We start from the raw sequence: 17,765 nt of genomic DNA, 5'->3' as shown, positions 1-17,765 counted from the left end.
CGAAACGCCCACAATATTAAACCCGAGGTGAGAGGAGGCAATAAAAGGCTAAACGGACGTAAAGTTTTCCAGATATTCGTTCGAGTTACATTTCCCCCCAGTCTCCGTTTTCCTCCGCCGTGACCCAGCACCCAGAGCAGGTGCTCGGAACTGATTGCGGGAACGCATGGATCTACCCCAAACTTAGGAGAACCGACGGGTTGCAGTATTAAATAGGTAACTGTAAGGGTTCAGGTAAAAATGGAAAAAAGGCAGGGATATAAAGTCAAAACAACAAAGAGATTCAGAGAGCATTGTTTTTTACCTGAATCGATAAATCAGGTCAGAATCATCTGTCTTATCAAAGAAAGTGGAAATAGAGTAAATGGCTTTTCAAACGTGAACCTGAGGTGTCAGAGGCTCAATAAGACATCAAAAATGTTTCACCAAGAAACAGAAAGATAAATTACAAGTGAAGGGTAATGAAGATAACTATTTTATTTTGACAGTCTATGGGAAGGACAATTAGATTTCATGGGAACCCTAAATTTGTAGGTGTGCGATGAAATACCTTTCACTGAAGGTAATGATTTAACACGTTTTTCTGTAGAAAAGTAAAGCCAAAAGCAAGTACTCTTTCTTAGTGTGACTGGAGAGAAAGAGCTGTGTAACAATTTCCCATGGCCTCTTATTTTCCATTCTTTTATATCTTTCAGTCTCCTGAAAAGATGGACAAAAATCTAAGCTTTGAAACTCAGGTTATATTTAAAATATAATAAGCCTTTTCCTTTAAATAAAACAGCTCATTGGTAAGATTCTGGTAAATGTTTCTTGGTAAGATTCTGGTAAATGTTTCTTTAGAACTGAAATATCAGCTCCATATTTCTTGGCCTTCTAGTACACATTTTTGAGTATTCAGTTTAATAAATCAAGTCATACCTGTTCTAGGTAATGTGGTGTTCTGTGCGGTAGATTTCATTCAGGGCGCGGCAGTTAGATTGCAATGGCTTTAAATCAAGGTTCCACCTCAGGAACCTAGGAATGTTAGGTAGGAGATTAGAAGGTCCACAGCGTGCCAAGAACTTCAGCTATTCTGATAAACAATTTGATTACTGATGCTGGCTTGCATACTCAACAGGTTATCCAAGTCTTACCCTTGACGCTTGCTGTGAAGGTAGCATTTGAGCCACCCTTCCCACTGACATAGTCATTCACGGGTCTATTTAGATACCATTTTCTGTTAATGTCAGTAAGCCTCAAACCATGGCAAAGTCTCCTACGGCCACACGCTCTGCCTTGGCTCTCTGGACATTTCTGGTATTGAAGAATGGAGTGGGTTCTTTTTATTTTATTTTTTTAAGAATGTATGTGTAAGAAAAAAAAACATATATAAAATGGTATAATTTAGGGAAGTAGATTGCATTCTTAATTTCTCTGAAAAGGAAATCAATAACATATAAAAGGCCTTCAAAAGTTGAGTGCACAATTATAAGAAAATTGTGCCTAAGAATATCATGACAATTAATATGCTTTATACATAAAGAATCTGATTTTGCTACACCACCTAACCACCAGTTCATACCCTCTCATAAGGAAAAATATGTTTGGTGGCATGTTCAAAGTGTCCTCAGCAGTATTTAAGGTGAGTGATCTTCAATCCAAATAGCTACTTATATACTAAAAGCTGGGAGTGCTCTAGGTCCAAGGTACGCATTACCCATCTGCCCAGAGTAAAGCCAGGGGCTTTACAATGAGTGCTAGTGGCCGACATAATCTGCCCTGCCCCATCTCTCTCCTATTTATCTACTTCTCCCCCTTTCTTCCTTCTGCTACACCCACACTGACTTCCTTGCTTCAGCAGAACACAGCAGGCTCATTCTCCCATTTAAGCCTCTGTACCAGCTGCTCCATCTGCCTGGAATACTCTTCCCTAGGTGACCACAAAGCTACCTCCCTCACCTCCTTGACATCTCTGCTGCCACGGCACTTTCTCAATAATGCCCCTGCTGTGCATGCTCTCCCAACTCTCGGTCCTCTCGCTCTGCCTTTTCTGTCTGACATTTATCACCTCCTAACATCCTATGGAAGTTTTCTTAGGTGGAATTCCTTGGTCCGATTCTCGTCGAGATTGAAAACCTCATGAAGGAAGAATTCCTTGTCTTTTTTGTTTTCTGCTTTTGCTACAATGCTTGGTGTTAGGTCCGGCCAGAGTGGGAGGAGAAATTACAGGAGAATGTGCCATGAGTTTAAAAAGATTTATTTGGCCAGCTGATCCAGGTGGGCTGAGACCCTGAGGTGTCAGCAGTGAGCAAAAGAAAGGCAGGGGTTTTTAAAAGGGTAAGAGGGGAAGGAGTTGAAGGGACTCTCTGTAAATGGCTTTGGGGGAGTTGGCTCCGAGAACAGATAAGTTACTAAAACAGAAAAGTTACGAAATTCTTGCCAGCAGGCTAAGACATTTTTGAAGGACACAGGCAGTTACTAACAACAGCCGGGACTGAGGGGGCAGCAGATCTAATGGGGCTTGCTAAAACTATACCAGAATTCCTAGAACCCAGGTCTTATGCCTAAGGCTTGGCACATTATAGGTCGATAGAAAATATTTTTTGAGTTAGTGAACATTTCTATGATCTACTTGCTACTGTTAAGTCAGGAATCACTTTAATCAAGTGGTATGTTTCAAAACTCAAACTTCCTCCTCTAAGAGAAACACTCATCTACCAAAATAATAATATAATAATAATAATAATAATAATAACTCAAAACATCAAATTTCCATTTCCAAATCTCCAACAGATTTTTTTTAAGAAACAAATACAAATGGCTAAAATTTCACACAAACACACGCACAAGAAAAAATAAATATATAAAGATGTTGGTAATACTATTCTGAGTATTACAGGAACAAAAGAATGCTGGCTGAAATGTCAAGGAGACTCAATCAGAAACTGGAACCCAGAGAGGACTTCTTGTTGGAAATAACTCAACCGACCAGGGTGAGAGCGCCCACAGAAGGCACAAGTGCCCAGCAAAGACGCCTGTACATCTGCTTGCTTTTCAGGTGCAGGCTACCCGCCTCTCGGGTTTAGCTCAGCTGTGCCCACCCAGCGCCCTTCAGAGTTAGGTGAGAACACACTTCTTAGTAACTGAAGCCAAAATTCGGTGACCTGTCACTTTGCTGCCAAAGCCTAAAGGAGTAATCCACAGCCTTGGGTCTCCGTGGGGTACCCGCCTCCCGGGGCCCGACACCTCCCCTGTCCAGTGATCCCGGGGTCAAGATGAATAACCCACTTCGGGCTTGCCCTCCTCAAAGGCAAAGATGGGAGGGGGTCGCGTGTTGGGCCGCGTTTTACGACCTCGGTGACTTGAGTCAGTGTCGTTGGGCATTTGGCAACGAGTGGCCTGAGCGCAGACGTCACACTGCACCATTTAGGGACGTTGCACAGGTGGCACCGGGCCCGGAGAAAAGCGTGACCTCCTGCCTGTGCGCCACCGGAGGCCGGAACCCGAGTAGGATCCCATCCCCAGGTTTCTCGGTCCCCGCGGGGTTCCGGGGAGCGCAACCCGGGGCGGCCGCACCCGTCGGGGCGGGGTTCTGGCGGCTCGGCCCAACCACTGCCCGCGGGGAGGGGTGCCCGACCCACAGCGCGGCGCTCGCGTGAGCGCCGGCAAGTATCCGGGGGCTCCCTGCTCCACGCCGAAAGGCTCCCTGCTCTTGTCGCCCTTGCCGCGACACCGAGCAGCCCCGTCCCGCCCTTCCCGGCCGTGTCCTCCCCTCCCTACCCACCTCCCCGCGTCGCTTGGTGCGGTCCCGGTGGCCGGTCACGTGCAGCGGGGCGGGCTCAGCGCCGGGCCCGGGAGACCTCTCACAGCCTCTGCAGGCGTCCAGGAGCGGCTTTGGCGGCTGCAACGATGCTGGGCCGGAGTCGCCTAACCTTCGCCTTTCTGACGGTGGCCGTCACCTGCGCCGTAGCGCAGCACGCGCCGCCGGTGGGTGAGCTCGTGCGGAGGGCGCCGGGGGGCGGGGGGCGCAGGTGTGGGCGTGGCGGGGAGGGCGGGGCGTGCGGAACACCTGGCCGGGCAGCGGCGTGCCTGGTGTCCGTGGATCCCTGCGCGCGCGGGGTGGACAAGCCCCACGCGGGATTGATGCGGGCCGGGTGGAACGAGAAAACCCTGTAGGGGAATCCTGAGCTCTGCACATGGTGGTTGTGATTTACACGCCCTGAAATTTCAGGGATTGCACTTGTTCTACCAGTTCCGGGCTCGTGCGTTCTGAACTGCTGAGAGGAAAAGTTCCAGTCGCCTTGTGTACTTAACTCACTTAAGAGAGGGACAGGTTGGTGACTGGCATTCTCTGCCCGGGGACGAGCTGCTGAAGGAGCTGCAGCTAAGGATCGTGGGCGCGCTGGGACAGGCCGAGGCGTCCCCAGGAAGGGACATGGGAGCAGCCCGGGCAGGCCCCATGTGGCGGCTGCACCTTCACCCCGAGTCATGTGAACGCCTGTCCCGTGGCCCTTTCCCCGCTGGGAAGTCCCAGGAACACACACTGGTGACTGCAGGAGGCCGCGAGGCACCAGAGGAGGAAGTGGACTGAGTGACAGAATGTCTAGCCAGAGGTCACACTTTTGTCTGCAGAAGCATGCCTCAACGCCAGCCTCTCGACACCCAGGCTGGTGCTCTTTCATAATTCTCTTCTTTAAAAGCCACAAGACTACATTTTTCTTTGCCAGCTGATCAGATAAATAGGACCTGGGTGCATCTGACCTGAGACTAGATGAGGATGATCTTGAACAGCTTAGCTGGGATATTGACAGTAGGACCAACGTGTGTATCTTAGTTAGGCTTTTATTTCTCTAAGGAGAAATGCTTTACGAATAAAATCACGGTGGAATATTATTCAGCCATTAGACGTTATCATGTTAAGCAAGTAAAAGCAGAATACAAAATAGTGCGTACAGTGATTTCAGTAACAGGAAAATGCACAGTATACATATGTAGACAAGGATTAGAAGAGTATAAGGAAAAATAAAATCAATATGCTTTAGTGTGAATAGGGAATTACATGAATTTTTAGGGAATTTATTGCTCTGACACCGTCCATGCCCTTCAGCCCAACCCCCAGGAAGCACACCTACAATTGAACAAATTATTACTTCTTGTGCTGAGGGAGAACACACCACGGGCAACTTTGGGGCCTTTCAGTACAAAGTGGAAAAAACCTATTCCATAATTTGGAATGTGGTTGTGTGATTTGGAGATCGGTCTGAGGAATCGAGGGTTGCTATCCCCTGGATGCTTTCAGAAATTGGGGCAATTCTGCAATTGGATAAAGAAGAAACCGTCGCTCAGTTAGCAAGAGAAGGGGTGTTTGGTGTTTTGTGGGTTGCACACGACTCTTGTTTTCATCTGTGCTGAGACAGAATCGGGAGTGGCCTTGCTTTGTCTGGTTGTCTCTTGTCTCCCAGGAAGCCTAGCCGAGGTGGTTATGCTGTTGGGTGGGTTATCTCCAACAGGAGACCCGCAATAGCCTGGCTCTTAGTGTCGGACCAGCTTGTGATAATGTTGAGGGGCAGGTGTGAACTTCAGAGAAGTTTCAGGTGTCAGGAGCTTATTTCCCAATACTTTACTTTTTCAAGCAAGAGTATTTCAAAGGTCGTTTTTAAAACAAGAAGAACCAAGTCTTCATGAATTTAATAGTTCTTACCTAGAACAGGGTGGTCAAAGTCTGGTCCAGCTACTGTTTTGGAAGCAGCTTTCAAAAGTCTTTAATGAAATGAGAAAAATGAGGGCATAAAACTAAAAAACTTTTGTTAAAGATTTAATTTATTTATTTTTAGAGAGACAGGAAGGGAGGGAGAAAGAGGGAGAGAAACATCGATGTGTGGTTGCCTCCTGCATGCCCCCAACTGGGGACCTGGCCTGCAATCCAGGCCCGTTCTCTGACTGGGAATCGAACCAGCGACCCTTGGGTTCGCAGGCTGGTGCTCAATCCACTGAGCCACACCAGCATGGGCAAAAACCAAACATATTAAGTCAGAATGTTAGCTTTTTTCTGATTGCATGGACTTCTGATTTTTGTTGTTAAAATGTTCTTTCTTTTATGTGTGTGGGGTTTTGTTTTGCTTAGTTTAACATGACCTCTTGGGAGAATAAAAATTTGAACTCCCGTGTGCTGGGCCTCTCTTAATTTTTTTACTGATCTGGAGAATTCTGGGAGCCACTGGCTGAAACCTCACAGAAGTTTAATGACCTCATTCTCTGACAAGAGTAAGCAGTTTTTTACTTTGAATCATTTCACATGATAAGCTGTTGGTAACCACATAGGGACAAAAGATATTTCAAATATACTTGTGATAAATATGAAGAATGAGGGCCCTCTTTAAGTTACAAACAAAAATATCATTTGATTTGGAATGTCTGTGGGCTTTGTTTCTTCTTGTTTTTGAGGCTTTTCAGAATATAGCATATTTTAAGGTCTTCCTGAGTCATTTCTTACTATCGGTTGCGTGAGGAGACCTACAAAGAGCTGGCCATTATGAGACGGAGCAGAAGGATCTGGAGAGCGCCCTGAGACCTTGTTCATGACTTTGGATCTATTCTAGACACAATGGGAAGCCATTGGAGAGTTTTACACAAGACAGGACAAGACAACATTTTCACTCTGAAAAGATCACTTTGGGTTGGAAGGACGCAAGGGTGGTTGAGAGGAGGCTAGTCCAGGGAGAAATGGGATGGCTTCCAGGAAGGTGGTGGCAGTGGAGAAGGAGAGCCGTGGATGGTTCTAGAGAAAATTAGGGTGCAGAGCGAGGAGAAGGAAGGGTTGGATGAAGATGAGGGACAGGCACCTTTCTGGGGTTCTCAGCTGGATGCATGGTGGCATCGCTACTGGGAAGCTCGGGCAGGCAGGCATTTGGGGGGTGGAAGAATGAAGGTCATTTTCATTCTGGTTATGTCGCACTTCTGGTGGCACCGAGATACCCAGCAGGCCTGGGGACGGGAGCTCCGGGGAGAGGTATTGGGGTCTTAGGCATATTCCTTGAAGCCATGGGAGCAGGTGGGCACTGAGCAGAGAGAGGACACAGGAAGAGAAGGGAAGCGTCCCAGGCAAAGGCTCGGGGGCCTGCATGTGTGTGTCGGGTGCAGAAGAGCTGACAGGCCAGAACGGTGGAGTGGAGTGTTGTGGAAGCTCAGAGAGCGTGGGACAGGTTGCCTGTGTTGAATGTCACTGAGATGTCAGGGGTCAGCTGTGCTTGGCAGCTGAAGGTCATTGGTCACCTTGGCCAGATCCGTGTTGGGCGCGGGTACCAATAAGCTGAGGAGTGATCAGAGGGAACGGAACTGATGACTGTCCTCGATAATAAATCTGAGCCGGTTCCTAAAATGTGCAGAAAAGAAGCATAAGGGCTCAGTAATTAATGGGCGAATTGAACTTACTCTGATGCATCAGCTTCTCGCGTGAGTCATGACATTGTTGACACTAGCAAACTGAATCAGGTCTTAGCAAGGATTTCCACAGTTGCCAGTTTTGTTGTAAGCGCATCTGCTTTTCCCCAGGACTCCGAAGTGACAGGTGTAATCTGTCACTTAGCAAATATCGCATGCCTACTGTGTGCCAGGCTCTGTTCGAGATGCTGGAAAGAGGCCGATGAACAAGACCAAAGGTCCCTGCCCTCGTGGAAGGTTTATTCATGTGTTTTTCACCTAAATATACCCAGTTTAAATGGATGCCATCCCATCAAAAGTCAGAAAACAAATGGAAAACATGGCGTTCTCATTTGAATGTGTCATATATGCAAGAAATGTGCCTTTTCTTACTCAATAGATGTGTGTCTGCTTTGTTGCGCTCAGAGGACACATTAAGAAAAATCTTACTTAGAAAATAGTTGCTGAATTAAAGAACTGAATTAACATTGTCTTCCTAGGATTGTTCAGCTTCTTTTCTGATGGCATGAACGCTGGTGTGAGCTATATGATTTCTTTTTTAAATCTTTTTTAAATAATGATTTTATTTATTTTTAGAGAGAGGGGAAGGGAGAGAGGAGAGGAAAACAAGGATGTGTACAAAAGATACATTGATCACGCCCTCAACCAGGGACCCGGCCCGCAACCCAGGCATGTGCTCTGACTGGGAATCGAACCGGCAACCTTTCTGTCCGCAGGCCAGCACACAGTCCACTGAGCCACACCAGCCAGGGCAAACTTCTTTAAATTACCTTTTATTGTCTTTCTGAGTTTGTGAGTAAGACAAGAACGTGAGGGCTTTCTGAACATTTTTTTGTACAGCCTTTTCGTTGAGGTTCTCATGAATTCTCTGGGACTCCAATATCTTAAGGAGTTGTACAAGTTAGGTCATGTCTTTCAGTGTGGAGCATTTAAGTTGCTAATGGAAAGAATTTTACTTTATATCTTGTTTTCCTAAATATAGTATCTCCAGTAGCTTTATAATTAGTTTTTCTTAATGAGTGGGGAGGATAAAAAGATTAATTAATCTCAAAGAGGTTCAAGTTCCTGTCAAATAACCAGAATATTTAGAGAATTCACTAACCCAGAAAGTGTTTACAAACGTTTCATAGATTTTTCAGTACTTTCTCTGGCTTTAGGAAGCAAACGTGAGAAAGAACTTGTGAGGGAAACTGAGATTTTAAGTTGGTTGTGTTTTTTCCCGTGACGGAATAGTACAATATACCTAACCCATCATCTGTAATCGTTACCTCTCATCTATTTAAATGTCTACTTACCTTGATGAGGTTGTCTATTATTAAATCCCTGTGTAGTTAAATTTGGAGACAGTAAGAAACTTTAAATAACAGATGAGCTCATTGTAACTCTAGTGAAGTCTATACATAGACTTTGGAGCTATCCTTCCTCATAGAAGTCTCCCTTTTAGGTGAGGATATAGCTGTCTCCACTCTGCCCCCAAATCTCACCTGTTTAAAATGACTTTTTTACCTTTTACAGCCAGATTCTATGCAGATTCCATGTCTGTGTTATAATTTCACGTTTATCTGTGGCTGCCAGGATTATCATAGTCAGACATCTTACCGACCTCAACTCCTACCTGTATATAGCTGGGCCACTCTCACCTGTGGGGCAGGTTGCACTCCCTCCTGAGACTTGACAGAGCGTGTTTGACTTCCCTCATGGTTGTCTCATGGGAGGTAAGCCTTGTAATTTAACTTTTATATTGACTTTGGAGCCCAGGCCATGGAAATACGATCATTCAGGAGAGATAAACATCATATTTCATTGACTTGCTGAGTGGATTCCAGTGATCATTAAACCCTGAAGGAAGTGTGGATTGTTTCCTACCTGGAATTAAGTGGAGGTGTTGGTTTGGTTGTTAGGTCTGTGGGAAGCTATGGGAGGGCAGGAAAGGGGGACACCAGGTTTCTCACCAGCTCTGTGACCTGTTCACTAATGGAGCCAGGCTTTGTGTCCAGAACGTGACCCTGAAGTTCCCGATCGCTTGTGGGAGATGAACTCAAAAAGAGTCTGGAGGCTTTAGCTAGAAATAAGTGATAAAGATTTCTTCGTGGGTGTCAGGGTTTGCAAACCGTCAGCACTAGGCAGTAATACCAAGAGTGTTCCAAAGAAGACAGAAAAGTTAAGAGGTCTTGTAGGAAACACACATTCTTGAGACGAGTCTGTCCTGCATTCTTAGCCCCTGGGTTGGTCTGAGATGGTCGTCCACTACGTGACTGCTGGTCTGGATCCGTGGATCGTCTTTCCTCAGCCATTCGGGGTCTAATCAGAGGGTTACGGAAATGGTACAAGCAGACATCTTTCACCCTTCTACCTTTTTTCCTCCCTTTTTTTCTTCCACTGTACATACTACTACTCTTGCTTAGTAAACATTGATAACATGATTGTAACTGGAAGATCTGTGAATATTGGTCATTGCTCAGTGTACTATGATTACATTTCTTTTGCTTTCTGGTAATTCCAAAGCCAAAACTCTTAAAAAAAAAAAAAGATTTTATTTACTTTATTTTTATAGAGAGGGGAAGAAAGAGAGAAAGACAGGGAGAGACGCATCAGTGTGTGGTTGCCTCTCATGCACTCCCCAGGAACTGGCCTGCAGCTCAGGCATGTGCCCTGACTGGGAATCGAACTGGCAACCTTTCACTTTGCAGCCAGCCCTCAGTCCACTGAGCCACACCAGTCAAGGCCAAAGTCAAAATTCTAACAGCACTGAAAGAATATTCAAATATATTCTCTTCCAAATACTCATATTAAGACCACAGTTTAGTTTGATTCATATTTATATCATGCTTTTCTTACACGGATTATTTTCCTGGGAGTTTCTAATTGCTTTCTCTTCTTTTTTTTCCCAGCAGAAGAACCCAAGCCTATGACATCATCCTGTATTTTTTTAGCTTGACTTATTCTCTCAATATTTTTTCTGTCCATTCTTTTTGAAACCTACCGAATTCCTCCTTTAGTTGGTACCATTTTCTTTTTATTTGGACCATACTTTCCTAATACTACAGTTTTCCCCTATAATTCTAGGTTTGTTTGTTTGTTTTTTGTCCTCATATTCCGTTATTTTGGAGAGTAAGAATAATAAATGCGGATGAAGGGAGAGTTACATGAGGGGCCAGTAAACAGAAAATAACCCCAACTCAGCCTCTGCAGACAGAACTGCGTATGGCATTACTGTAGGCAAAAATAAACTAGACACACAATCCCTGTCTCTCTCTCCCTCTCTTTTCACGCGTGCACACCACCTCAGAGTTTTCCTCTGAAGAAACTGAATAAATAGTCTAGCAAGACCACGGGCAGTTTGTACGGGTGTTGCTACCCTAGAGCGGTCGGCAGATCACAGGGAGCAGGCCAGACCCGCCTGCCAGCTGTTCTGGCGACGCCTGCGGGCTAAGGATGGTTCTTAGATTTTTAAAAAGTTGGGGTGATCAAAAGGAAATTAATATTTTGTGCCATGTAAAAATTACAAGAAAATCACGTGCCAATGTTCATAAACAGTGTTGTTTGGGAACATAGCCACGCTTGTTTGTTAGCTTATCGTCTATGGCTGCCTTGGGGACGCCAGTATGTGGTGCGCTTGTGACTTTGTTGCTGCCCGAGCACTGCAAATGACAGGCAGCTGAAACCCAACAGCATTTTAAATGCCACCTGTATTATATGCCCTGTTATTTTAACCTTTACAAGCAATCAGCAGCCCTGGCCGAGTGGGTCAGTTGGTTGGAGTGTCGTCTCGTACACCAAAAGGTCACTGGTTCAATTCCCAGCCAGGGCAGGTACCTAAGTTGTGGGTTTGATCCCCAGTCAGGGTGCACACAGGAGGCAACTGATTGATGTTTCTCTCTCTCGTCTTCCTCTCTCTGTAAAATCAGTAAACATATTCTTGGGTGGTGAAGCTTAAAAAATAAAATAAAATAAAATAGTAAAGTAGAATGAAAATTACCAGAGCAAACTATCATTGAAAATGAGAAAAGAAGCGAAAAAATTGTTCTCTTGAGACAAAGTGGAGTATGAATTCTCTTGTTACTGAGTTAGATGGCAAAGCCTCGTGTTTATTATGCAATGACACTAGAGTCCTGATAAAGGAATACAATATGTGTAACATTACAGGATTAACCAGTCTTCACAATATTCCCAACTCATAGGGAAAAAATAACAGAAAAGTAAGAAAATGTAGAGTATCTCATCACAGCAGAATTTGTTTATAAATTTTAAAGAATAAAATGAGGCTTCAACCAGAGCATGTCTCCAAGTAGCTCATCAGTTAGCAAAGCAAGGAAAGCCATTTACCAGTGGTGACGGAGGTCACATTTGATTGCAGTAGTAAAAGAAATGTGTCCTGAGAACATCTGTTTCACACAATCAGCCCAGGATTTTGGCAACATCATCACTGTTAATTGAAGAGCAAATAATTCCTAGCTATTTTCCTTGGCTCTTGAAGTTACTAATATTGATCAGTTATTGATATTATACTTATTAGAGTGTCAGTGCCAAGTTTCAGACTAAAGAGTTAGTCTCTGTGAATAGTCTGAATGAAACAACTACAGGCAAGAATGTTTTCCAAGAAGCTGAGAATCTAGTCATTCAGTTCAGACCTAAAGTGGAATCTGCTCTGATGTGTAACAATTAACAATGGGAAAAATATGAGGTCTGTCTGGAAAAAGTCCAACTGTTGTTAATACAATAAGAATGGTTTGCAGGACACCGATGTAACCTGGCAGCCAACGAGAGAGGACAGGAATGCACATGTGTGAACAATGACGACTTCACTGCACTAGTCAGTGGGGGTGGTAGACACCATTGAGTGAGCATGTGTACTGTGTCCATCGCATTCAATATGACTGAGTGAGTAGAGCAATGGATCTGCATTATATTTTGCATTAAGCTTGAACATTCCTCCATGTAAACTATTTGGGTGATTCAGAGGCCCGCACCTGCGCGCAACTGGTGATTGGCAGCTGCATCACGACAAGGCACCCCCTCGTGCATCACATCTTGTGCGGAGATTTTGACTAAACATCAAATCACCCAGGTGACTCAACTCCCCTACAGCCCAGATTTGGCGCCCTGTGACTTCTGGCTTTTCCCTAATCTAAAATCACCTTTGAAAGGGAAGAGATTTCAGACCGTTGTTGAGATTCAGGAAAATACAATGGGGCAGCTGATGGCAATTGGGAGAACTGTGTGAGGTCCCAAGGTGCCTGCTTTGAAGGGGACTGAGACATCATTGTCCTGTGTACAATGTCTCTTGTATCTTTTTCAATAAGTGTCTGTTTTTCATGTTACATGGCTGGATACCTTCTGAACAGACTTTGTCTCTGTGAAGCAGAGAAAGGCTTAGAGAAATGTACAAAATTTGTGAAAATGGTGTTTAAAGGTTGTGGTATTGATTATATTATCAATTGGCAAACACTTTATGGAAAATACTTGAATGTCTCATGTGTTATTGAACGAGCAATGTCAGCCCTAAACTTCTTTGGCTTTCACAGACTTAACCATCATCATTTCTGTGAATTTGCGTAAGACATAGATACCGACTTCCGCAACCACACGGCAGTTAGAGATATTAGCAGCAGAAAGTTTCACTGCGATTTTTAAACCAGCGCTGAGACTGAAATTTACCTAAACAAGAAGAACCTCAGCCACTATTATTAGACATTGAATGGCCTTGGAAATTAACTTTTGCTAAGTTTATACTGGACTACCAATGTGACATTTAGTATCTAATATTTTTATATTGTAATAATTTAGAAATATAATTTAAATTCTAATGATTGAATTAGTTTTTGATAATTTGATACTTAATAAAACCAACCTAACATTAAAAGGCAAAACAGCACTTATACGAGAAACTTATTTACACTGTAATAAAGTTATTTTCACAACAATGAATGTTTCAGTCACAGGCAATGTCAAGCTACTTTATACCCTTGACATACTAGTAAAGGTTAAAACAAGATATAAGAGCATCATTCTCGCACAATTTTGCAGCAGATATATTTTCTGAGCTCAGTCTACAGTTCTAGTAGTTTCCTTCCCTACTCTCCCTCCTGCTTGTGGTGAATTTATCCTTTTTTAAAAAAGTTATTTTGCTTTTATAATATGGGGCCTCCAGAGGAAAGACAGACATGTTCGCTATCTTGAACTAGTAATAAAGAAATCATAAATTCATGTGGACTTTCTTGTTCTTGCTACGTTAAGAGCTAGCTCTGCTGTACTGCTAAGCCTGAGCTCATCCGTAAGCCTCGTTCCTCCCTCGCCTCCTCAGCAGCGGCCAGGCTCACCTCCGGGAGCACAGAGTTGGGGTGAAGAGAGACACAAACATAATTACAGAGCAGTGTCAAAATGTGGTCATGGAGATGTGTGCAAATTCCGTGGGAGGACAGAGGAAGGGATGACTATTTTCATATGGAAAGTAGATCAAGATGTCTTCCCCCAAAACAACAACAACAACAGTATTTGAACTGGATCTTAGAAATTACAGCCAGAAGTTCACCGGGTGGAGAACAGGCAGGCATCCCAGGCAGAGGGAACAGCACATGGACAGGCGTGGAAGGGCGAGAGACAGAAGGATGTGGTTGCACGTGGCCACGCGGAACAGGGGGCGTGGCAGGAAGGGAGGCTGGGATGGTAAGTTATGACCAGGTTATGAAGGGCCCTGGACCGTGCGCCCTGAAAATCTGGTTTGGGATGCAAATCTGTTGCAATACAGTTGGCTCATGAATTCAAGTTAACATCACATCGTATCAAGTAATTTAGTCATAAATCAACCTATCTGACATACACTTTCCATCTACTTACACTTCCTCTTTACTTGATATATTTGCAAAATAAAAGGCAAATTACCACACCTGGCACTCGTGCAAATTCAGTTGAGGCAGAAAATGCACTTAAGTTTGAGATTTGAGGGGTTTTTATAAGAGGAAAAGACAAGAGGTATTGAAATGTCTCATACTTGATTTTGTCTTCACCAGCTTCAGCTGGTTTTGCAGGTTGCCTATTCAATTTGTTATTTTCTGAAACTTGAGAAATTTTTCTTTGTTTTTTAGTGGACAGAAGACTGCAGAAAATCAACCTACCCTCCTTCTGGACCAACGTGAGTATATATCAAATGGTCCAAACTCACATTTTCCTATGGAATGATCTCACCCTTCTATAGAAACAGGCAAATATTTGGCAGGAAGTAATTTGGAAGTAACTTAGAAGTAATTGGTTTCTGTGTCTCTCCAAAGCCAGTGCCCCATCCATGTCTCTCTGGGCCCCGCACTTCTGTCCTCACTGGTGGCACATTAGTCTTCAGTGCCTTATTGACTGGGCGCCTCCCTTGGCTGGTCTCACTGCCCCAATTCTTCAAACATTTGATGACTATGTTCCACATTCAAGGCTTTTTTTTTCTAATCCCTAGTATGGGCACCTTATATGTGTCTACGAACTGATGGCCCTGCAAACCTTCCCTGCTTTTAACTGGTTCCAAATTGCCAAGTGTGTGTGTGTGTGTGTGTGTGTGTGTGTACATGTGTATTACACACATTTACAAATAAACATTATTTTCTTATAATAGTCACATAGTGTGACTATTTCTGCGCTGGGGTTTCTGCTGGATTCCTTCCTTCCTCGCTAGTCTGTTCTCAGCACAGAAATCCTCAGCTCCTCTCTGAGCCTTCTCTTCTCAGAACTAGACGTGGATCTTGAGATCCGGAAGAGAAGTCCCTCTGAATGATGACAGATCCTCCCCAACCTTTCAGGTCACCCTTTTCAATCAAGAGCTTAGATTCTGGCAATATGTGTGGGCCCCTGTGAGGGAGGCAAGAAAACACCTGTTTGTCCTGCCTGGCCAGTCACTGCAACGCTGGAGGTCAAGGGCTGGCGGCCAGCGCATCCTGCACCCATCAGAATGCCACGAGCATTTCTTCTCTGCTACTCATTGGTGCTCAGCATGGGCTCTGTTATTTGTTTAGCTGTGGGTTGTATCACTTGGACTCGTTTCCAAACCTCCTGGGGTGCCGGGTTCAATTGACGTGAAATACTGACTGTGGTGACCCAGGTACAGCAGATGCTGTCTCCAAAATATTTAACGTTTACTGTTTGTGATAAAGTAGAAAACTATCCTATCGTAATCACTATTGATGGAAAACTGCTTCTGCTAAGGACGCTCTGCGTCTTTCATGAAATCCTCACTGTCCTCATAGGAGAGATACTATTGATTTCTCTAGGAAGGGGAGGTGCTGATGTTCAATACTGAGATATTTTAGACAAACATTTACAGAGAAGTCAAATATGGGATTATGGCTAAGCTTCCGTTATTTAAATTATTTTGTTAGTCAGATGAACAGTTCTTTCAGAAAACTCTGATTAACGGAGGTGTTATTGCGGGGAGATTGCTGGGGTCTCCTCATGCCCACTTAATTTAATCCTCTGCTGGAATGAGTTCATTTCCTCTACGTTTCTTCTTTTGAATTCTTGAGCCTATCCAAGGGTCTGGGCTGAAAAAGACTCAGGAGTGTAGGGCAGATATAGGGGCATAGTGTGGATTTCATTGGCTATTGTGGGGAGAGGGGTAGCTGTTGGAGTTCATAGTTAGGACACATATCTTTTGACAGTCCCGGATGTGCACACACTGGCTTATCTTTGCTGTTAGACCCGAAACACAGGTGCACGCTGGCAGGGAGGAGCGCACGTTAGAAGCACCTGCCTGTAATTGGATGAAAGTAATTACTTCATTGAATTGTGGGGCAGAATTTTGCCCGTGAAATTACGATCAGCCAGAAACAGAATTAGTTTGTCTTTATATAAAGCTCTTTTTTTCCTAGGAATTAAGTAGTATAGTATTTACTATAGATATCAGCTACTAAGGAAATGACATTTTGAAAATGCTTTGAAAAGAACAAAATGTATTCATTGTGATTTTGTTTAAATGTATGTTTCCAGAGTCCAGTGTGCTTTCCTTTTCTATCGGAATCGCACCCCAGCAGCTGCTGGTTAACAGTTTCATAAAACCTTATACATATACCCAGGCTCCAAGCTCAGCAGCTTTAGGGGAACAGATAATTATCACGACAATAAAACTATAAATGGGACCGCAACTCATGACTTTTAGGAACTAACCGATCTCCGCTATGGATATAAGTCTGGATCGCATTTTAAGTTAACAGCCTGGTGACGTTGTATATGCCGAAGTACAACTTGCTTTTCTAGAGCAGAGTAATAACGGGGCCAGTGCTGGCTGTTTTTGGCATAGTTTTTTAAAAAATCTATTGGGGTGACATTGGTTAATAAAATTACATAGTTTTCAGGTGTATAATCCTATAATACATCACCTACATACTGTATTGCGTGTTCACCACCCAAAGTCAGGTCTCCTTCCATCACCATTTATCCACCTTTCCCTTCTTCTACGTCCCTCACCCCCCTTTCCTCTGGTAATTGCGGTACTGTTGTCTGTGTACATGTTTTTCTTAATCCCTCCACCTTTTTTACCCAGCACCTGTCCCCTCCCCTCTGACAGCTGTCAGTCTGTTCTCTGTATCTTAGGCAGAGTTTCAAGCAGAGAAATCACGGAGTGGCACACCCTTAGAGGCCATGTGAGTTTAGTAACAACTGCCGGAGGATAACACTCTCATAGTGACGGAAGAGTTACCAAGTTCATCCGCCAGAAAGCCACGTGGCCCCGGTCTGTGGACACCGGCAGGCGCGGACGCTGGGGAGCGGGTGTGACCCCTCAGCGCTCAGGCTTGCATTTCCTACTGAGGAGGGAGAAGAGAGAAGTGGAGCAGGATGGAGGGAGGCGGCCGAGTGACGCCAGTCACGGGCAGCTAGTACGCGCTGCCGCTCTGGGATTTTACAAGATGACCTGAGCAAAGCCAGCAGAGATTTGGCGATAGTGTTCGACCATCTAAGAGGAAATTCTGACTGGGAACCCAATTAGAGAAGTTCCCAAGCGTGGACTACACTTTTGCAGACATTTAGGAGGAAATAAAGGGGCAGATATTTTCTAGCAGTGATATTCAAGTTACATATAACTCGAGAACCAAAATTGATTCTTTTTCATATCACCAGTTCACATTCACGTTTCAGTATGTATAATTCTAAGATTTCTGAACTTACTTACAATTCTATATAACATAGGACAGAAGCACTTGAAAATTAGCTTTTGCAAAATTTGGTTTGAAGACTAACTTCTATATTGTTATTAAGAATATATCTCTTACAAGGGGACTAAATAGTAACAGAAGAAAATACAGTAAAGGTGAAATATTTTTTAAAAGAATATATCTCTAACATGTCCATACAGATATAGCTACCTAACGTCC

At 44.1% G+C, this 17,765-nt stretch overlaps 1 protein-coding gene across 1 annotated transcript in view; it reads left to right on the top strand.

Moving 5' to 3' along the window:
* The first annotated feature begins 3,844 nt into the window (after positions 1 to 3,844).
* Positions 3,845 to 17,765, top strand: part of ASAH1 (N-acylsphingosine amidohydrolase 1) — a 28,089-nt gene continuing 14,168 nt past the window's right edge. The window contains exons 1-2 of the mRNA XM_090258427.1: positions 3,845 to 3,966; positions 14,505 to 14,551. Of these exons, the coding sequence (XP_090114553.1) occupies positions 3,889 to 3,966; positions 14,505 to 14,551 (125 nt within the window). The 5' untranslated portion in view covers positions 3,845 to 3,888. The remainder of the gene's footprint in view (positions 3,967 to 14,504; positions 14,552 to 17,765) is intronic.

The sequence above is a fragment of the Furipterus horrens genome, unplaced genomic scaffold (assembly GCF_987537825.1).
Source record: "Furipterus horrens unplaced genomic scaffold, mFurHor1.1.pri manual_scaffold_12, whole genome shotgun sequence".
Lineage (NCBI taxonomy): Eukaryota > Metazoa > Chordata > Mammalia > Chiroptera > Furipteridae > Furipterus > Furipterus horrens.
The sequence above is the reverse complement of the archived record's forward strand: the minus strand, read 5'-3'. Positions and strand labels throughout refer to the sequence as shown.